Genomic DNA, 22,731 nt, shown 5'->3' with positions numbered 1-22,731 from the left:
AGGGCAAATCAGTCATTATTTGATGAGGACTAAAATTTAGCCCATGGATCCAAACACCCCAGCAAAACTAAATTTTACCGGCTAAATTTTAGGAGCTAAATTTTAGTCATGAACTTTGGATCCAAACACCACCTAAGGGGGTGTTTGGGAGAGGGGTGCTAAACTTTAGCACCCTCATTTTAGTCCATTTTAGCCCCCAAGCTTCCCAAACAGGTGGGCTAAATCTTGTAGGCTAAACTTTAGCCCCCCAATAATCATTTAGTCACTTGGGGTAGCTAAAATGGACTAAATGGACTAAAAAGTGGTCCCCCGGACCACTTTCCCCCCTGCCCCCCTCCCCTCTCTCTCCTCCCTCAGTCTCTCTCCACCCGATCCCGCCACCGCCGCCGCTCGATTCCACCCAGCCGCCTCTACCTCGCCCACCGCCGACGCCGCGCCGCCCTCGGCCGGCCCCGACCGCCCCCGCAGCCTCGCCTCGCCTCCACCGGCCCCGACCGCCTCCGCCGCCGCCGCCACCACCCCCGTGGCCTCACCGCGCCGGCCCCGCCGCCGCTACCTCCGTCCCCCCCGGGCCTCGTCTCCACCGGGCCCCGCCGCTGTGCCCCTGCCTCACCTCGCTTCCGCCCGATCCCGCCACCGCCGCCGCCGCCGCCTCCACCTCGCCCGCCGCCTCCGCCTCGACGCCGCCGCCGCGACCTCCGGCTGGCCCCGCGCCGGCCCCGCCCGCCCGGTTGCTATCATCTACAGTAACTGTTTTCGGATGCAGATGCACTCTCTGGAAGCATCATAGAAAATTTCAGTGAAACAAGGGAATCTGATGTTATCATATTATTTCAGTCTCATCTCGTGTATCAGGCTAATTAGCTCGTTGTGTGGCAGTACTGCTCAAGTGCTCGTGTAACTGTGTTTTGGCCTTTGGGAGGTACGCTTGTAACAGTGCACCCTATGCAGGGGTAAAAGGATCATTTGGCATAGCAGGTACTAAACTTTAGCACCCCTCCCAAACACCCTTAAAGGCTAAAGTTTAGCACTCTTTTTGAGAGGGCTAAAATTTAGTCCAGGACTAAATTTTAGCACCCTCCTGCCAAACAGGACCTAAATATACGATGAGCCAAACACCCCATACATCACCGTACCTGTCACGCTGAACTCACCCATCAAAATCGATAGTGTTTCTGCCAAAATTCAACGTTTTTTCCCAACCAGCGCCGTGTTACCCGCCGCTGCACCCACCTCGCCCAAAAGTTTTCCCTTACCGCTGTCCCTACCGGCTACCGCCGCGCCGCCGGACCTCCTCCCCGCTGCGCCTCCCGCCCGGCTCTCATCGACGTCGTGCCCAAAATCTCGCGTCCCCTTCCCCACCATCCTCTCCCGGGTCCGTGCCCAAAATCCTCCACAACGCTTTTCCACTCCCCTGACCACCGCGGCTCCGGCGCTCCCTCGCCCCGCGCGGCGCTCTCCCGCTCCCCAAATCCCCCGCCGCGCCCAATCGCTCCCCCGACCCCGCCCAATACACTGAGGCGCCCGCTCTCCACCTCCCGTTCCGTTGCCTGATCTGCCGCTGCGGTGGCGGCGTCCACTCCCATCCCATCGCCGGTAGGGGAGGCGGGGCGCCCTGCACCAAGGAGTGGAGGCAGCAGTGGCGCCACATGCCCACCGCAGTTGTTCCGGCCTACAGGTGCCTCGTGCCCACCACAGTCGTTCCGACCTCGGAGAAGATGAAGACACGGCCGCGGGAAACGTTGTTGTCGACTGCCGCCGATGCTTGCTGCCGCCGGCGTGCCTCCGCTTGTCTTAGCCGCTGCGGAATCCTCAAATGCGTTCTCTGTCTCATGCTGGATCTCCCTGACCCCGTTCCGAACGTGACCATACGCCGCCGTGCTCGCCTCTCCGACTCTCTCACGCAGCTTGAATGGCGTGTGCCTGCCCCTCCTCCGTACAATATCAACATTCAATCCGATCCATCAAGGTATTTATGTTTCCCGTAGCTTCAGTTTTTGGTGATCTCGATCCACTACAACTGATATCTATTTCGAGTTTTTTTTGTGATCGTGCATTTCAGGCAGCTATGGCGAGCAGAGATTGCTCCAATCGCTGCAGCAGGTCATTATATTCTTACCTATTTGTTTCAACTTGAATCTGTATAGCAAGCTGCCTGAGATATCTGTTGAAATGCTTCTATAGATCATCAATATATTTTCAACTACCCTGATCACTGTGTGTTTGCTAGAATATTTCAAAGGTACAAATTCATGATCAGATTTTGACGCCTTTCTTTCTTTCTTTCTCCCCTATTTTTGAAAATGCTAATATTGATATATCATAATTTAAGATTATTGGATGCTAATATCATAGTTAGGCAAGGTAACAGAAGAAAACTCCTTGCAATCTTGTCGTACCTACAGTAATTTGGCCAGGGACAGAAGTGATTTGGACATCTTGAGACCTGAGTGCTTATTACTACAAGCTTTTGAGAGGGAAAAAATATAGATATCCATGTTGCATGTTAGCTTCTGAAATTTTCATACCCAGGGATATGCACTTAGTCCAGTGTGGAGGTCACTACAATTGACTTTAAAATGGTGAGTTTAAAGTGCTACGTAATGGCAGATTTCTTTCAACAATGTAGTAAATATATTATCATAATATCTCTTGTAGCATAACAAAATCTTCTTTCAGTTTTTGCTAGAGTTTAGCTTGCCAACTAACAAAAAAGTAGTGCCATGTTTAAACATTTTGATATTCATGACAAGGGACCATAATACCCCCTTTGGACCTGACGAGTGAAAAACATAGGTTCTTCTGACCAATGATATCATGTTCTTCTGACCAAGTTCATAGAGAATTATTTTAGTTGTATAGATGTCCGATTTATTTCCCCCGCATCCTAATTTAGGCATTTGAGATATTTTTCTTCTTTCTATTTGACCATGTCAATGTTCTCACACCCATATTCCTGCAGAATTTGTGGCATTTAAGGGTTCATTTTTATGCCTACAGATTGACAGGAATATGACAAGGGAGATCATAAAGTGCGGCGTGAACCCACATCATCCGGTTTAAGGTGGTAAGCCAAAAGAGGGGATGCCCAGGAGTTTTCAAAGAAATCATGCTCCAGGTGAAGAAAATTTTGATGTCCTTTCGTTTCATCATTTTGGGTAGGCGAGGTGATTTCTTCCAGTAGTTCATCTGGTATCAGTCACTGTGGCTTCATGATGGGAACAACAACCAAGTAAAAAGATCTTTTCTACCTTTGTAAGCTTGTGCAAATGATCTTTTCAGCAGTAGCTTCCATACAGATACAGCAATCAGTCAGACCATTCTCCTGAACATATGTATATTTGTTTGAGTTCATTTTTTGGTTAGAGGTTATGGTGCAATTAGTTTTTGGGGTTGTGGCCAGAAGAATGCATTGCTCAATTGTTTTTTTTTGCGTTCATTTGATTACATATGTGCAGGGTGTAAGATGCTTGCAAATGGATGTGCATCAAGCAGAGACGTGGGCTGCATCTCATTTGCTGACTGGCTCGTGTTTCTGACATGAGACAATTAATCTAAATCATTTTCCACACTTTCAACATGCCACAGCGTTTTGCATTGGTTAGAGTAAAGACAATTGTGGGCTTTTGGCTTCTCATGCAGCAGGACAGTGGCAACTGGCAAGTATGTTAGCATCAATGGCACAATTGGTGGTATAGTTGGAGGTTGAAACTTGAGAGGTAAGCAAGGGTGGTTGGTGCAAGGTGCTCATGGGAATGCCTATACCTCTGAGCATAATTTCTATCGCTGTTGGGGTCAACTTCACCATCTGCTCAGGGCCTACATTGCACTCATGCTCAGTGAAGGACCAAAGAGGCATGAATGAATTAGAATCTTAGCTTGTGAGCTTGGTCGTCAGCTTTGCCGGTCCATTATCTTTATCGTTTTGTTGGCTGCTTAAGAAAACTTATGTTAGTGCAGAATTTTCTGAGAAATTTTCTTGAATACTCATAAAGTTGTTTACATATGTTCTATGAATATAACAAGTGTTGAATAAGTTGTTTTACAAACACGTGCGACATATGAATATAACAAGTGTTGAATAAGTTGTTTTACAAACACACTAGTATTACCAAAATATTGATAAGTTTTTGTCTAAATTTTAGCTCTAAAACTATAGTATGCCAAAATTTTGGCAACAAGCCTAAAGTAAGATGTGCTCACCCCAGACCACATATACCCTCCACCACATATACCCTCCTCTGATCGGTAGGCGGCTCACCCCAGACCAAGGTACACGACCTCTTCCTCCTTCCCTCTCCTCCCTCGCTTCAATTCATCTCCCCGGGTTCGTGTATGAGCTGCTGATTGACGCATCCCCTGTTGCTCGCGATTGGTTCCCTGAGTCCTACTCGATCCTGTCCCGTTTAGTTTTTCATTCCTTTCCGTGAGGTGTAGAGAATTGGCTTTGATTGTGAGGTTTCTGATCTTGAGCTTCCTTAGGTCAAGTTTTGAGATAGATTTGTTGTAGCGCCATGCGTGCTTGTGTGGGTTTTGCTATAGGTCTCCTAGATTACACTTCACTCTGAATGATTTGATGTTTCCTGTTTTGATAACTTCGGTTTCCGTACCAGCCAATACGGTTTTGGTCATTAGGGCGTAGCAAAATGTTTGGTTGCCTAGATCTATTGTTTCTGTGCGGTGTCGTGGGCTTGTGGCCTCTAGGGCTATTGTATGCTCTGTTTCTAAGAATGCATCGTCAGGCACTAGTCTGGTTTTGTATTTTCTACTCCATGCTCATTGAGTGGGCTGGATAGAATGCTCACCTTTTATCTCGCAAACTAAAAGAAATACTCATCTTGTGATCCATAATTGATTATATACATTATTACTTTATACAATTCCTGATCTGTCTGCAGTGATGTTCTTTAGCTTAGTTCACACTTCTGTTTGGTTGGATTCTAACTATGTGTTTTTTCTTGCAAATCAGAGATTTAGATTTGTAGCGTGATATCCAAAGGCAGTCAAGATGGTGAAGTTCACAGCGGAAGAGCTCCGTGGCATCATGGATAAGAAGAATAACATTCGTAACATGTCTGTCATTGCTCATGTGGACCATGGTATGTGACAGAAGATCCATTATTAAGACACTGAAAGCTTGTTCACAATGTCTGTGATGCTAATTTGATGTGCCGTTTATGTTTGGATTTCATATTCATTCCATTTTTTATTTCCCAAATATGCCTATGTTCTATTGTTCCATTAGCATGCTTGTTCTTGATGACTGCCTGTTGTATGAATGTTGTTCTGTATGACTCCTTTCTTCTACTGTTAATACAATGATACGCAGTTCTCATGTGTGTTCGAGAAAAAAATGATTGCTGTTTACTTGGGTGAAGTAAAAATGTGATCGGTGACTTCTTATTCTTTTTGGACTATGCATTTGGTAATGCTGGCATTGAAAAATTAAATACTGTTGACCTTATGTGAAACTACTTCATCATGCAATTAATATATATTTTTATACATGTCCACTTGTTATGTCTATATACTAGTCTTGTATTTGTAGAATTGAATTTCTCATGTTAAGAAATATTAGTCCAATTACTGCTTGTTAATTGTCAAACTTACACTTGATTGTTACTGCTTGTTATATAATTGACATTTACTTGGATTAAGTAAAATGTAACTCCTTGACTGGATAATGCAATAGTTAAATATTATTTTACTTGTCCTAATGCTAATATCCCTAGTAATCTTGTCAGCTGTTTTTAAAATATAGATTTGTACATCACTACTTAAACTTGATGCTTTTCTCCTTGTTGACTTCTGCTATTTGTTGTAAATTTCATTTTTATTGAATGCTCGGTATCCTCAATCTTGTCATTAACACGTGCATTTATTCAAGGCCAATGTTAACTTCTTGCTAGTTTTACTATGGTTGGTTGTTGGCTTAACACTTTGTGATATTGTAATGACCTGCATATCTTGTTTCGTGGAAGAGTTCACTAACTTTAGGTGTTATTTACTCTTTGCAGGCAAGTCTACCCTTACAGATTCCCTTGTGGCAGCTGCTGGGATTATTGCCCAGGAAGTTGCTGGAGATGTTCGCATGACTGATACCCACGCAGATGAAGCAGAACGTGGTATCACAATCAAGTCCACTGGTATCTCACTTTACTATGAGATGACTGAAGAGTCACTAAAGTCGTACAAGGGTGAGAGAGATGGGAATGAATATTTGATCAATCTTATTGATTCACCTGGGCACGTTGATTTTTCCTCGGAAGTCACGGCTGCTCTCCGTATCACTGATGGTGCTTTGGTGGTGGTTGACTGCATTGAGGGTGTCTCTGTGCAAACTGAAACTGTTCTCCGACAAGCCCTTGGTAAGAGGATCAGGCCTGTCCTCACTGTGAACAAGATGGACAGATGTTTTCTTGAGCTTCAAGTTGAAGGTGAGGAAGCCTACCAGCCTTTCTCCTGTGTCATTGAGAACGCCAATGTCATCATGGCGACATATGAAGACAAGCTTTTTGGTGATATCCAAGTTTACCCAGAGAAGGGGACTGTTGCTTTCTCTGCTGGTTTGCATGGCTGGGCCTTTACCCTCACTAGCTTTGCAAAGATGTATGCCTCCAAGTTTGGTGTTGACGAGACTAAGATGATGGAGAGGCTCTGGGGTGAGAACTTCTTTGACCCAGCCACGAAGAAATGGACCACCAAGAACACTGGTTCTCCTACATGCAAGAGAGGTTTTGTTCAGTTAATCAGTTATGCTATGAGCCACTCAAGCAAATCATCAACACCTGCATGAATGATCAGAAGGATAAGTTGTGGCCTATGCTGCAGAAGCTCAATGTGACAATGAAGGCTGATGAGAAGGAGCTGATTGGAAAGGCTCTCATGAAGCGTGTGATGCAAACTTGGCTGCCAGCTAGTACTGCCCTGCTTGAGATGATGATATTCCACCTTCCGTCCCCGGCGAAGGCACAGAAATATGGTGTGGAGAACTTGTACGAGGGACCACTTGATGATGTCTATGCAACTGCTATCAGAAACTGCGATCCAGAAGGCCCCCTCATGCTTTATGTTTCTAAGATGATACCAGCATGTGACAAGGGGAGGTTCTTTGCCTTTGGCCGTGTCTTCTCAGGCAAGGTTTCAACCGGAATGAAGGTCCGGATCATGGGTCCCAACCATGTCCCTGGCCATAAGAAAGGATTTGTTTGTGAAGAGTGTCCAGCGTACTGTTATCTGGATGGGAAAGAAACAGGAATCCGTGGAGGATGTTCCTTGTGGTAACACTGTTGCTATGGTTGGTCTGGATCAGTTCATCACTAAGAATGCTACACTGACCAACAAGAAGGAGGTTGATGCTTTCCAATCAGGGCAATGAAGTTCTCTGTGTTACCTGTTGTGCGTGTTGATGTTCAGTGCATGGTTGCCTCCGATCTTCCGAAGCTTGTTGAAGGTTTGAAGCGTCTGGCGAAGTCACATCCCATGGTTCTCTGTACCATTGAGGAGTCTGGTGAGCACATCATTGCTGGAGCCGGAGAGCTTCACCTTGAAATTTGTCTGAAGGATTTGCAGGAAGACTTCATGGGTGGTGCTGAAACCAATTGTTTCTCCTCCTGTTGTCTCCTTCCGTGAGACTGTCCTTGAAAAGTCCTGCCGTACTGTTATGAGCAAGTCCCCAAACAAGCACAACCATCTCTACATGGAAGCTCGCCCCTTGGAAGAGGGTCTTCCAGAGGCCATTGATGAGGGCCGCATTGGCCCGCGTGATGATCCTAAGGTGCGCTCCAAGATCCTGTCTGAGGAGTTTGGCTGGGACAAGGATCTGGCCAAGAAGATTTGGTGCTTTGGTCCTGAGACCACAGGCCCCAACATGGTTGTTGATATGTGTAAGGGAGTGCAGTACCTTAATGAAATCAAGGATTCAGTTGTGGCTGGTTTCCAGTGGGCATCAAAGGAAGGAGCTTTGGCTGAGGAGAACATGCGTGGCATTTGCTTTGAGGTCTGTGATGTTGTCCTCCATGCTGATGCTATTCACAGGGGTGGTGGTCAGGTTATCCCAACTGCCAGGAGGGTCATCTATGCGTCTCAGCTCACTGCGAAGCCAAGGCTGCTTGAGCCTGTCTACCTGGTGGAGATTCAGGCCCCTGAGAATGCTCTTGGTGGCTTCTATGGTGTTCTGAACCAGAAGAGAGGTCATGTGTTTGAGGAGATGCAGAGGCCTGGTACCCCGCTGTACAACATCAAGGCTTACCTCCCTGTTATCGAGTCCTTTGGGTTCTCAAGCCAGCTCAGGGATGCGTCCTCAGGTCAGGCCTTCCCTCAGTGTGTCTTTGACCACTGGGACATGATGTCTTCGGATCCTTTGGAAGCCGGCTCCCAGGCGGCACAGCTGGTGTTGGATTTCCGCAAGAGGAAGGGGCTGAAGGAGCAGATGACCCCGCTATCTGAGTTCGAGGACAAGCTATAAATCTATTTTTTGTGTTCTACTTTTGGCCTGTTATGGTGGAAAGAACTTTGTTTTTTTCCCTGTGGTGTCAGTCATGTTTCACATGAACTGTGATATGTTAGTGTTCTCCTGGAAGTATGAAACTTTATTTTGGTCTGTCAATGTGAACTGGTACGAAGGTTACCTGAAGCATGTGGTTGAGTTTTGCTGCGCTTGAATTTCTAATTCCTGTTGGGCGTCGTTTACTGCTCGTCAACTCAATAGTTTTATTGGTTCCTTCCAGCTTCTTGTCAGGTATGTGACCGTTGCGGCGTTGTCTGATGTCAATTATGATGCATGTCATTGGTTGATAAACCTTGCATTTTGAGATATGAGGTGAGCTATTCTGATCCTGCGTCATAGTTTCGTTTCTGTTGAGACTTGAGAGTGGAGTGAACGTGGGGATCGGGGAGCAGGGGAAGGTGGTGATCGATTTATTTAGGGCTTTAGAGCAACTTCAAGAGGCTGCTAATCTTACCTTAATACTTTTTTCTTATCTTACCCCAATACTTTTTTTAAGAAAAAAGAGAGAAAAAATGAACTCCAACAATCCATCTAAACCTTTCCCAATTTTTTAGCGACGTCTAAAAAACAGCCTGCCACCGCGTATATTTTAGCGTTGGCGTTCCTCCCCCGATCCTGATTCCCGCACGCCCGCGCGTCCCTTCTGATGGGTCCAATGCGATGACGTGGCCTGTGTTTGAAATATTGGGAACTATTTATTAGCGATCTGCTGTGGACTGATATGTTTTTGGGGGAAATTTTTTTGGAAGAACCCAATACATAGTTTTAGGAAAGAATTTTTTAGATACTCTTGAAGTTGAATAATCCGCTCCATGTTCTTACTGTTATGTGTGCAATAGCCATCCTCACTTTAGCGGTGCCATTTCCTAGGCACTTGTTTCTTATTTATGATCTATTATTTTGTTCTGTTTCAGCTTTTGCAATAGTTAAGTCACTTAGTCTGGGTTATTCACTCATTATACAGGTTGATAAAAAAAAGGTGCAAAAAGAAACAGAACCGGTGCAAAGGCTCTGAATGCATAGATGCAGAAACTACATAGATGTATAGGAATATAATTGTTAATAGAGCTTCCTTTTTGGTTGGTCATTACCAAGTAGAAACCACGAATTTCCTGATCTGTTTGGACTGGATGCATCTCAGGAACAATATGTAGCTTTAAACAAACGTGTTTGCTGTCAGATATCAATTCTGGGCTTCACAGACTGCTCAGTAAATCCTTATATGCCAGATTTGTTCACAATTTTTACTTGATCATGTAAGCAATTAGAAGCCATCATGTTAGTGAAAAGCATTAGCTCACATGCATGACATCCTCACAGTTTTTTTAGGAAATAGCATTAGCGCATACAGTTTGTACTAAAAAATTGGAAAATACGTGCTGTACTTTTGGTCTCATCATATGCACTGCCGCCATTCTCGACTAAAGTACCTTTTTTTTGCCATCTGATCTGGTTTGCTTGGGCTCGACTTAGTTGTTTGCCCCTCCATTACCCAAATACATGGTCACGGCATGCAGCTATGTGCTGGTTTCAGGCTTGAACTAGCTGTTTATATACAAGTTTGAGCTAGGGTGGTTTGACTGAATGAGTGAACACTGCATACCGATCAACCAAGATGTTTCAGTTCCATCTCTGATTTTTTTTTTTTGCAATAACTCTCCACTTGTGGCTCGGAGGTCCTGGGTTCGAACCAACCTTTTTGCAGAATTTTAAAAGAATTTTGTAAGAGTAAGGTTGTCTTGAAATTCCCTTCCCCAGACCCCACCTTGTGTAGTAGCTTTCGCACTGGGTACGCTCTTTTTTTTATTTCAGTCATCTCTGAATATTTACTGCAACAGTGCACTGACGTGGTGCACATATTATACATCTCCAGTAATCCAAAAGAGTTAGACAATCCAAATGCAAGGCATAATCATTTACTGGCCTTGTTGCACAGCCTAAAGACAATGTGTTCTAATTAGCCCTTGTTGATTTTCTGCATCTTGCATGTGTCTATCTGCATGTCATTGTTCTTAGTTCTTCTGAACAATATGCTGGATTTTTTCTATGGTTGCCTTGGTGTAACATCTCGTATTTTTACGAGATGTTTGTGTTTGTGAAAAAGAGGATTTCAAAAATTTTCTTGTTCGAGTGTCTTCTTTGAATCTCCCCAAATTCCTAAAATTTATTTGTATTAAATTGAAAACCTAGGCTCAAACAAATGCTAGTGTACCATTTGGATTTTGTTTGGTTTTATTTGGATTTTACTTGGTTCAAATTTGAACTAAAGCTAGACTAACTAGCTAGACTAACTAACTAATCTAATTTGGGCTCTAACCCACCTAAACCCAGCCTGTTAATCTCGCAGGCCTGCCCACCTTAAACCTGGGCCGGAGGCCTGATACCTAGCCGGCCCAGTCTAGCTGCCCAAACCGCCACCACGGCCGCAGCCGTTGACCAACGGGCTCCGCATGTCAGCCGGCCAGGGGACTATTCCCCTTTCTTCCCCGCTGCTCTCACGCGCGCCGCACGCACGTGACAACGACAGGCGCCGCAAGCACGAGTGCTTGGCTGGCCTCGTGCTTTTGCGCTGGCATGCTCTAATGCTCACCACACCACCTCCGCGCATCCCCCGTCGTTCGTGGTCGCCAAACCCTAGCCTTCAAGCTATTTAACCCCCCACGCCAGCCGCCTTCCTGCTCCAGCCGCCATTGGGGTTCCCCCCTCAATACCGCTACGGCCCCGGAGCGTTGCCAAGCCCTACGCCCGTACGACGACAATGATGTTGCCGCTCTCCCTGCACGGCAATGACCTGCCACCGCCAGGGGCAGATCTGGGCCCCGGGCTGCCCGGGCTGCAGCCCGGGGCGAGGCCCAAGAGCAGTGGAAAACTTCTTCATAAAAATAGTATAAAAAAGCATTTTGGCCCATTAGCTCACCCCGAAGAGAAGTTAGCCCAGGCGCCCAGGCGGCCCAACAACTCCCGTTGGCCATTGCCCTAGCAGTTCCGGCCGGCCCATGTGAGCATGCGCGGTGCGGCCTCCCGGCTCCCCCGACTCCAGTCCTCCTGCTCCTGCCCGAGTGCTCGATTCGCCGCCAGGCACCAGGCAGCGCCCGCCGCCCGGCCGCCCGCCCAGCTCGCCGTCGTCCGCGCGCCGCCCCCCCCCGCGGCCCCGGCGCCCCGCGCCCCCGCCGACGCCCTGCGCGCCGCCACCCGCGGCCCAGCGCGGCCGCGCGGCCGCGCCTCCGCCGGCCGCCCGCGCGCCGCGCCCCCGCCGGTCGCCTGCGGCCCCGCGCAGCCGTGCCTTCTCAACAACATAGAAATTCCTAATATGGAAGATATGATACCAGTTAGAGGTCGTTCGAGATGTCGTGGTGCTAAACTAGTGAGTTACTACCATCATTTTCATCATGGAATTTCAATGTTGTGATTGATCAAGTTTATTGTGAGTTAAACAATCGATTTCAAGAAAGATCAACTCAACTCTTGAGATGCGTTGCTTGTCTTGATCCGAGGGATTCTTTTGCCAACTTTGAAGTACAGAAGTTAGTTGAGCTTGCTAAGATTTATAAAGATGACTTCTGTGATTATGACTGCATAAAGCTTGCGGGTGACCTTCCTATATTTATTGATGAAGTCAGAAATGATGATAATTTTGACACTTGTATTGATCTTGGTAACCTTGCTGAGAAGATGGTTCAGATTGGAAGAGATACAGTTTTTCCTTTGGTGTATCGTCTCATTGAACTTGCATTGATTTTGCCGGTGGCAACAGCAACAGTTGAAAGAGCCTTCTCTGCTATGAATATTATCAAGACTGAACGAAGAAATAAAATGAATGATGATTGGTTGAATAATAGCATGATGTGCTATATTGAGCGAGATTTGTTTGCGTCGATTGAAGATGAAAAAATTCTAAAGCGCTTTCAAGGCTTAAGAAACCGTAAGATGAATTTGCCAAACAAGGGCTCAAGGTGCGTGTTGTTTACTTGTATTAGTCTATTTCAATACATAATGTTATCTTGCTTTATATAGGGCTGATATGTTGAAAATTTTAATGTAGAATTGAGGACGTCGGAACAAGTGGAAGTGGTGTTAATTCATGAAGACATGTATGGTTCTTTTTTTATCATGGAAGACTCTTAATTTGGTACTTTTCTACCTTCAATATTCTATGTATTGTTTGAGTCTATTGGTTGAATTGTGCTCTTTAAAAAATATATTATATCTAATAGTGTATGGCTAGTAAGATTTTAAGCTTTATATTAGTTAGCCCGAGGCGGAGCCCGTTTCTGGATCTGCCACTAGCCACCGCAGTGCCTCGCCACCACACCGCCACCCTCTCGACGTCAGGCCCGACGAGTGAGCATCTCCTATGCACCCTACTCCCCGTCCGGGCTTCGACCTGCTTCGCCATGCTGCTGCTGGGGCTTGACCCCGTGCCCGTGCACTTGCCCGCACCCGTACCGTCGCGTCGCCATTGCCTTGCGCCGCTATTCTGTTCGGCCTTCGACCCGCTCTTCTTGCAGGTGCCGCGCGCCACCACCACTTCGATGCCGCCGTTGCACTTCCCCGTAGCCGTGCGCGCCGCAACTCTAAAGAACCAGAAGCCCGCACGCGCGACACGGCCGTGGCCGGACCACGCGCCTGCGCACGCGCGAATCCTTACTGCCTCTCCGTCAACCGACACCTGACGCCTCGATGGCCTGCGAGGCCTCCATGTTTGTTGAAGTTCTGGAATTTGAAGCACGCCCTTCATCTTTACTTTGATGCTCGTGGAAATGCATGGATTTTGTGGATAATACGGAGATATGGGTCTTGCAGGTGGGTCCAACTGGCTTTGGGCCTACCACGAGACCCGTCTCTAAATAGGTGCGGTTCTAAATAGGTAAATAGTAATTATAGACCTCTAAATAGTAAAAAAAATTATAATGACACCAATCAAGTCTTCAAGGGCACCGGTTCATCCTCTTTCTATTTGTGTCATCAGCGTTTGGTTCGTCTTTTCCTAGCCATGTCTTTCTCCACAAAAATCAACTTATGTGTGGTAGATGTTCCGCTATTTTTCTATTTTTTTATTTTTTAGGGGCTATGTATCCTATCTATACTTATGTCGGGATTGTGATCTTACTATGATTATATTACGTTTATATAATTATCTATGATTAATAAAACTTCCTAGGTCAAAAAAATATGACAAAATTTCCTATACAGCACCAGATAAAAATCTGGTTCCCGGCCTGCATGACATTAGAAATTTTTGTCTCCTTTATTTGACACCAAAATTTATTTTTCATTCCTTTCTTAACATTTTCCTTATTTAACATCAGGATTTGTTTTTTATTCCTTTCAGTTATACCTCAACAGTACATGATGCAAATGGTACGGTAGAGGCTACAACACACAAACCACCTACATTAGCTTTTCTATGAAAGATCTCAATATAAGACTTCACTTTTGGGACCAAAGAAAATATTTGTTGAGCATCTCCAACAGTCCCTCAATAAATATTTTTCAATAAGTAGTTAATAGGTATATTCTAATATCACTTTCATCGTTATTGAGAGAGTTGTTTTTGCAGTCTTCCAATAATCTCGTCCCAATACAGTTGTCGTATTAGGAGAGTCACAACACCTTTATTTGGAAAGAGTTGGAACGAATTATTGGGTTCTCCCCGGTAAGGATGGCTAATATGATAGTTGGATTATGAAATGGGATCGGTTGGAGATGGAATCCCTGTAACCCCAAACCTATGAGTTTGCTGACCTGTATGCGGCAGTTACGGAGAAACGTTCCTAATCCGCGAGCTGCTAAAAAAAATTGGATGAAGTGTGGAGTAATTTACTGACAGTTTTATTTTTACATACAGATGGAAACAGAGGGAAATCTTTTCCTTTTTTTAACCAAACAAAGGAACTTTGAAGCAAAAGAGATTGCACTGAAGCTCCAGCAACACAGACAGAATACATGCCGACTGAACTTTACACATAATACATTCGATACCAGATAAAACAAGCACGTACGTACAAACCTCAAGCCCTTATCACCAAAACATAAGATCGGGCCCACTGACTCACACCGAACACTGATGGTGATTAAAATACAGAGAAAGTCAAACAGCTAGTACACACACGCACAAACAACTCACCTCGCCGGAGGTATATGCATCAGTCCCCTCCAGCGGGCGCCGAGAGCCACCGCCGCCGCCGCCGCCGCCGAGATCGAACACATCAGTAGTAGTACGAGGACGACGAGCCGCCGAGCTGGAACCCGTCGACCTCGTCGGCGGCCGGCATCGGCGAGAACAGAGGGCTGTGCACATACCCTTCCTCGAAGTACATGCCGTGCGAGCCGCTGGCCGCCGCGTCGTTGTAGCCACCGAAGTCCAGCTCCGCCGCGTCGCACCACGCCCTGCCGCCGCCACTGGCGGCGCCGCCGCCGCCGTTGCCGCCGTCGAAGTACATATCCATCTTCTCAGCGTTCCCGCCGTAGGCCATCGAGGCGTCGAGCGCGCCGTAGGACGGCACCTCTGCCGGCACGTGGTACTGGTAGGCCTCGCTGCCGGCGCCGCCATGAGAGTAGGCCTGAGCCTGATCGCGGGCCAGCGGCGTTGACTGATGAGCGGCGGGGACGACGGGGCCGGCGGCGTAGTAGCTCTGAAGCTGGTCGGCGGAGAGGTCGGGGGAGAGGTAGGGGGTGATGGAGGAGCCCGGCGGCAGGTCCGGGTAGGCGAAGTTGGTGCGGGCGCTCGCGCCACGGAGGTTGCGGGCGGCGCGGTCGTAGGCGATGGCGGCCTCCTCCGCCGTGTCGAACGTGCCCAGCCAGTGCCGCTCCTTGGTGGCCGGGTCCCGGATCTCCGCCGCGTACCGGCCCCACGGCCGCCGCCTCACCCCGAGGTACTTCGTCTCGTTGTTGCCACTGTCCTGCTGCTGCTGCTGCTGCTGCTGCTGCCGGCGCTTCGAGGACTTCTTCTCCGAGGACGACGAGAAGAAGTAGGAGAAGTCCATGCTTGCTCTGTTGCTCACACGCACACAAGAGAGAGTTAGTTGGGTCGTTGGTGATGAGGATGAGAGACGCTGAAGAAGGTGGTTGCTGCTGGGGGTGCATGGGGCGGTTGCATGGAGGAGTATATATAGTGGCGGGAAAGCAAATACGAGAGTTAAACAAATGGCGAGGTGCTAATGGCCAATCTTAAGAATGATTACCAGGAGTGATGGTAGGCATGGATGCGTGGGGCCCACAAAATTCGATTCAATTCGTTGGTGTGCTGTGGGGGCGGCAAAAGTGGTCAACCAATGATTTGGACCGGTGGTGGCATGGGCAGGGTGACTGCACGACGCATGATGGGATCAACGTGACGACCGACCTCCCCAGCTCGCAAGTTGCATCCGTCCACAGCGTTCTGTCAATCTCTCACCATCTACCATTGATTCTAACCAACCAAAGGAACTTAAGGAAAAATGTGAGGGGCCCAATGCTAGTGTTCTTAAACTTTCGTAGCAGAGACGTCTACAAACTGAAGTTCTTGTGTTTTCTTTAATTTGATGGTAAAATGGTTTCTAAAATTTTTTTTTTACCGAAGTCAGCAGGGAAGATCCTACCTATTTTTTTTATATTTTTTTATTCCAGACCTGTTTAATTCGCTCCCACCGGGAGTCGAACCTGGACCTGCTGGGTGCTACTCAGGTCCTCTAACCACTAGGCTAGACACCCTTTCGCTTCTGAAACCTTTTTTGCGAGGAATCTAAAACCACTAGATGATACTAAAGATTTCATGAGGGTTCTTTTTAAATAGCCAAGGGTTGTTGTTATTCATAATTTCTTATTAACTAGCTTAGAATTTCTTTTCTAATTTGAACATTCTCCGAGAGGGAAAGCAAATTGGCAACCAAGATCCCCAACCAACATTTTAGAAAAACACCAGTCACTTGATAAATAACTCTCGGGAATTATCTTATAGAAAAGACTTGTTTTTTCTTTGAAAAATATAAAGAACACCGTTGTCCATTCGAAAAACACTTGATGGATCATAGAATTCTTGTATTGAACTAATATTTGATCTTTCAATGGGACTAAAAAAAAAGGAAATTGTGCTCTTAAGGTCTAGTAGTTACTTCTTTATTGCGCCTGAGAATGCTACTCCCTCCGACCCAAATTATAGGTCATTTTGATTTTTCTGTGTACGTAGTTTTTACTATGCACTGGATATACGTTATTTCTAGATACATAATAAAAACTATGTATGTGAAAAAGTTAAAACAATCTATAGTTTGGAACGGATGAAGTAGTTGGTTGATGCAACCACCATTAGAATGATGTATTGATGTTCATAAGGAGGTAGTCGTGAATGCAGAAGTTTCTGCCCACGAGAATGGTTGCAGCTGAGTAAAAATTAGAGTATCAAGGGCAAACGGGAATTAGAAACATTCCACGATTTGTGGTTAGAGTTGCTTTAGTACCAAAGAATACGAGGTCCGAGTCGAGAGTGGATCTGGCTATGAAGTTGAGCAAGAGCACCACCACCTTTAGTACCCGCAAAAAAATAGTTTCTAAATTTCAAATACAAATTGCAAGCAATATCTCTGTGATCTGTTTAGGCTTGCGAGAGGGAAGGTGAATTGAAGCACAGATGCACATGTATTTCTACCTTTGAGGGTGTAATTTCATCTAACAATAGGTAAACGACTACTCAATCGGATGGTTGATGTGATCCAGCAGGCGGTTTGGATGGTGGATCGTGTCTATAGATGTGATCGGTCCGTTAGAACTAGGGATGCAAGTGGGTATCCAATAGTATTTTCTGGGTCAGCTAATTAATTACGATGGCATGCCACCCTAGTTTATTTATCCTTCCAAATTATTTATGTGAAATACCATTCTAGTTCATTTTAACAACTTTTTGAGTCGACCCAATAACTGAAAATAAATATAACTTGCATGCCTAGTTAGAACACAAATGTATTTACATTATTTGTTATGGCCTTCAACTTGAGATTGGTTAGTTTGCTTAATTAATATTGCCCAGCAAGATCCAAACCGACCAAACTGTTGCTCTCGTTATACTAACGACAAGTTGCACAGAATATCTTTGTGATCTGTTTTTGTCCCTGATACCTAGCTTGATTTCACAGTCCAAGTCAAGGTCAAAGTTGTAGGGGCCAGAGTTGAAGGTACAAGCACTGGAACTTCACATGCCCCCTAATACCTAATATAGTTGTTTTATTGTTGTTCCTTCGATTGACTACACAAGAAAAAATTCGATCACGATATGCATGTATATAGCTTTACCCCTTTTCTATAAAAAAAATTAGTGTACAATCAATGGTACCTCGTCCGGTCGGTTTGAGATAATCGTCATGCTATGGTTTAGTACATTTTAGAATGCAGTTTTTGTGCTGCTAGAATGCAGATCCTTGCAACTTCGTGTATAGCTAGCGTACTATGTGATCTACCTATACCCTTTTTCTATTAAAATTTGGTGTACAATCAATGGTACCTCGTTCAGTCGGTTTGAGATAATCGTCATGCTATGGTTTAGTAGTTGTTTGGATTTTAGAATGCAGTTTTTGTGCTGCTAGAATGCAGATCCTTGCAAATCCGTTTCTTTTATTTTCTTTCCTATAGTTCCCAACCATATGCCACATGGATGAGAATCAAATTAATCTATAACTTAATTCATGCTTAACAACGAGCTGCGGAATTAGCTAGCACTGTCACATGATTCACATCAACACTATACGTTTCTTTAAATTAAATAAGAGTAGGCATATAATAATGGCATGCGCTCTAGCCAGTGCGAGATGCTTGCCGAACAAATTGGGCCTTTGCCTACCTTTTTCTAAAATAAAAAGCGATTAACCCCCTAGTGCTATCAACTGATGCCGTCCTTCAGGGGGAAAACACAAACACTGCTGTGCTTAAAAAGAAACGATCGAGTCCTCTAGTCATGATCTTAAGCATGAGTACGTCCACTGCATTAATGATGGATGCAGACTTGATATTACCTTAAAAAGTAACATATCAACTGCAGTTTTTTTAGCTATCTCCTTGCAGGATAACTAACTCATGATCTTAAGCATCTTCTCATCTTCTGCTTGGCTGGATGGACTTCCTCTAGTCACAAATGAGTCCACTGCAACATCGACATGGTCTCTCGTATAACACTTTGACTAAAAGTATTATTAAAATTTCTTCACAATCAATCTACTTGTAGGGTCAATCTTGTGCTGTTAGTCTATCAAAATTTTAGATATTAGTGATCAAAAGAAAAAAAAGTTAACTTAAAGTCTTAAACAAGCCTAGATGGACTTATATTATTTAAAGGAAGTATGTATATATGAGCACTGCGCTAGCTAATTCATCAGTTCTATATCCTCTTGAGCTCCATATCCTCTGCATTATTGATGGATGCGGACTTGCATAGGATTGCATGGTAAAACAATTGCCGCTCCTCTAATAATCTTCTCCTCCCTTCTTCGCGAGGGCTATTAACAGTTCAATGAAGCGAAGCTTACGTTCTGCAAAGCATTTTTCTCACTGCAACATGCGAGGTATCATCATCATTCATCAGTTAACATGAACATATGCATGTAACCAGTATGGCATGACAGGTCAAAGAAGGAATGGCACGGAATCTACTATACTTTCCCTGCAATGCATTGCAACAAAATTCAAGTTTGTTTTGTGTGCATATCGATCGATTGGAGTGCGCGTGTTGGTGGAAAGGTCATGGAGTGAGTGATCTATGTATCATGCAATCACGCAACATTCAAGGCCTCTTATGATTGCCCTCTGATGCAAATAGACTAACCTTCTAATGATTAAAAGAGAGGAGATATAGTATAGATTAGAGAGGCACATCTAACTTGTTACATGGGCCCAAATTAAAGGCACAAGTACCTTCACATGATTAGTTGGGCTCAGATAGATGATTGGCATGTGCCTTCGCTTGCCTTTAGATGCCCTTCCTCTTGTAGTCTTGTTGGATCCCAGTTTTATAAAACTCAAAGGGAAGCTCAAACATTTGATCGCAAAAGCTGCCCAATCATTTGATTCATTGTACACGCTAAAATATTTGTCAGAATTATATCTTCACATGATCTCTCTTCTTTAACCGAAAATAAGATCTCTGCATATATGCTAGTAGGATCTTACTGAAAAAGGAGATCAAGATCAGTACCTCAGTTAGGCGGTTAGGAATTAAGTTTTCTTTTCGATGCTGACATTCGGTGTTCAGTCCTTTCGATTGCCTTACACCTGCAAGAGTTTCTTTTTCGGCGAAATGGAAGAGTAGCCACTTTAGTTGAAGTTGCTTTCCAGGAGAGAGAAAAAGCAACAGGTATGACTTGTTGATATAGATATCGCTACAATGCTGAATGGCACGAGAAGGTACAACTTTTAGATAGAAAATTGCAAATTGATGTATCCCTGTCACCTTTTTTTTTGCTTCATTTCGTTAATTAAGTTTTTTCTTTGTTACGGAATATATCAATTGAAACTCCAAAAATGATAATTGGAGGAAGGCTTTGGTGACGGCAGCACATATCCTGTTACTTTTGGCCAAATGTGCATTCTTGTATATCTACCTGGAAGCTAATGAAGTAACACAACAATCAGTTGTATAATCCCACATCAAAACAGGAAAAACCTTGCAGAGGCAGCGTGTAGACGATAGTTAGCAACGAGTCAACCGCTCCAAAATCAACAATAATTGGAACAAGTTAGCGTGTAATAACTTGGAGCATATGAAGTCTGAACAACGATAATGTGAAAATTAAGGCAGGCAGCACTGCATTGGCCCCATTGCATAACCGGAAGAAGAACTACTTAATGAAACAAATCAGCTTTGAGAGAAATCTCAATTGAGCAGCTTTGATTAATCTGCATCCAAGTAATCTCACCAAATCAATTCCACATGCAAGAACTCACTAAGCAAGTATTTAAGGGACGCTCTACAGAATATGACACCACCACCGCCATGGACCATGGTGATGGCAGACACGCACGTCGGCACATGCAAGCAACTGTGGCCTGTGGGCGTATACGAACTTACGAAGACGAAGCTGATGGCTGCCTGGTTCGATGACGGAGATCTTGCCGCAGAATCCTGTTCGAGGCACTACTAGAAATATGAGCATTCATTCTCAACCTTAGTACCGATTGCTTTTTAACCCAATATTAATGTTAGCATTAGTATCAGATCCAAAATTGAAGTCCCGGAGGTCTTTTTAGTACCGGGTCGTAACACCACCCGGTACTATAGGTCATAACACCACCTAGTATTAAAGGGTCACTTTTAGTACCACCCGGTACTAAAGGGTCACTTATAGTACTAAAGATCTCTCTACGGGTTACTTCAAAAGGAAACCATATCCACATCCATCCCATATGATGTATAGATGGAGTGGCAGGAAGGATTGCGCGAGGCCGAAGGTACCGCGCACGCACATATTACGCGTGAAAATCGTGTGACTTGTGACGTTGCGCGTGTGCGGGGGCCTCCCAAACGTCAGCGGATTTGGTTGGTCTCCCCAACCTATACTAATGCGTACCCTTTAGTACCGGTTATATGATTCGGTACTAAAGGACCCCTTTAGGCACATTCCCCAGCAGTGAGGCGAGGCAGCCGCCGGACTGGAACCGGATGAAGCATTGTAGAGTAGCTGATTGCAAACCTTGATCAACGACTGGACTTTATTGCCGACTAGAATCCCATTTTGGTCATCCCTCCATGACAACATTTCATAGAGGGACAAGCAACCTCACTAACAGTGGTAGTAGTGTGTTTGAACATTGCCTAGACGTCTGTTATATAGAACACTAGTGACATGGTCCATCATGGTAAAGAAAAAGAACATGCATGGACATCATAGTCTGCACCAGCCTACCTATCAAAGTCTGCACACCGACCTACATAATATAGTTTGCAAAGGAGCACACATTATAGTCTACAACATCGTACATATCATAGCATGCACCGGCTTACAAAAGATAAAGAAGGCCCTATGGACTAAACGTGTCCTCGCTTGTGACGCACAACACCAGCACCACGTCTCGCGACCCGCTGCGCTGCTCTTGTCTGCAGCTAGTTGTACGTAAAGAGCTCCGGAGGGGCAACCTCGCGAGCTATGTTGTCCACACGGAGTCCACATAAAGACGGTCCTCCTGCACTAAGTCCTCTGAAGTGCTGCGGCACTGTGTCATGAAATTATAAGTTAGTACGACCAATTAGAGTAGAACTGGTGAATGGAAAATGAGAAAGTAAGGAACACATACTTGTGGGGGGGTGAAAGATTGTGGACCCGGCGCATAAGTGGAAGGACCTGGTCGAGCTGCTGCCCAAGACGATGCACGTGGAGTACACGCCCTAGGGGAGGCTGCATGTGCCTGTGCTGCAGAAGATGACGCGTGGTACACTGGCCGTGTGGGTGCAGCAGAAGACGAACTGAGGTGTTGAAGACGAATTGGGGTAGGTAGCCCGTGGTGGAAGTAGAACGTCGTCGTCGTCACCACGGTAGCTAACGGCCCACGGAAACCTAGCACACAGGGCCATGATCCTCCTATACATCGACTCGTGCTTGTGCGGGTTCATGTGCATGTAGTTCTCCATGCTGATCCACGCCGTCGCCTCAATTGCTGCAATAACGTCGTACTGTTGACAATTACATAGTTCAAGTTAGGCAAAAAATTATCCGTACGAAGTGCAACATAAACCAATGCAGTATGAGTAGAAAATGATGGAGAAGCGTACCGCGATATTGATGTTCTTGTCCCTGGAACGCGGGTACATCTGTGTCAGTGGTGCGGTCTCCGTCGGTAGCTGCCTGGGAACGTGCATGACACATGTCCATGTCCTCGGTAAGTACCACTGCAAGTATTCCCAATGGACATTTTCCCCTTCATTGACTGCTAGGTTCGAATGGTCATAACTTGACCAGTTCTGCAGGACAAGATTAGCATCATCCTTATCCGACGAGTCATCATCTCTAGCATGAATGTGCTCTTCTCCTTCCCTGTCTCCCTGCTCAACTAACCCAGGGATGTGTTCCCCCTCATCAGCCTCGCCATTTGGCTCACGGGGTACCTCTTCATTCTCTTCATCTCCTTCTCCTACCCCATCTTCATTATCTTTTTCAGTTTGCCCATCAGTAATCTCCACACATTCCTCACCTCTAACTTCCCTACCTCCCACTTCTTGCGACTGACTGCTAGATCCAATCTTTCGGAACACTTCAACAAATAAT

General features: G+C 45.5%; 1 protein-coding gene and 1 pseudogene across 1 annotated transcript; one reads left to right on the top strand and one right to left on the bottom strand.

Moving 5' to 3' along the window:
- The first annotated feature begins 1,212 nt into the window (after positions 1 to 1,212).
- On the top strand, positions 1,213 to 8,664 carry LOC117852461 (elongation factor 2-like; annotated as a pseudogene).
- A 5,710-nt stretch (positions 8,665 to 14,374) lies between these two features.
- Positions 14,375 to 15,864, bottom strand: LOC117855113 (uncharacterized). The gene has a single exon (XM_072291014.1). It carries the CDS (start codon positions 15,493 to 15,495, stop codon positions 14,719 to 14,721), a length of 777 nt encoding a protein of 258 aa, XP_072147115.1. The 5' UTR covers positions 15,496 to 15,864; the 3' UTR covers positions 14,375 to 14,718.
- Between the last annotated feature and the right edge of the window lie 6,867 nt (positions 15,865 to 22,731).

The sequence above is a fragment of the Setaria viridis genome, chromosome 1 (assembly GCF_005286985.2).
Source record: "Setaria viridis chromosome 1, Setaria_viridis_v4.0, whole genome shotgun sequence".
Taxonomy (NCBI): Eukaryota; Viridiplantae; Streptophyta; class Magnoliopsida; order Poales; family Poaceae; genus Setaria; species Setaria viridis.
The sequence above is the reverse complement of the archived record's forward strand: the minus strand, read 5'-3'. Positions and strand labels throughout refer to the sequence as shown.

Coding starts and splice junctions, on each gene's coding strand:
- LOC117855113 (XM_072291014.1), bottom strand. CDS start 15,495: ATGGACTTCTCCTACTTCTTCTCGTCGTCCTCGGAGAAGAAGTCCTCG.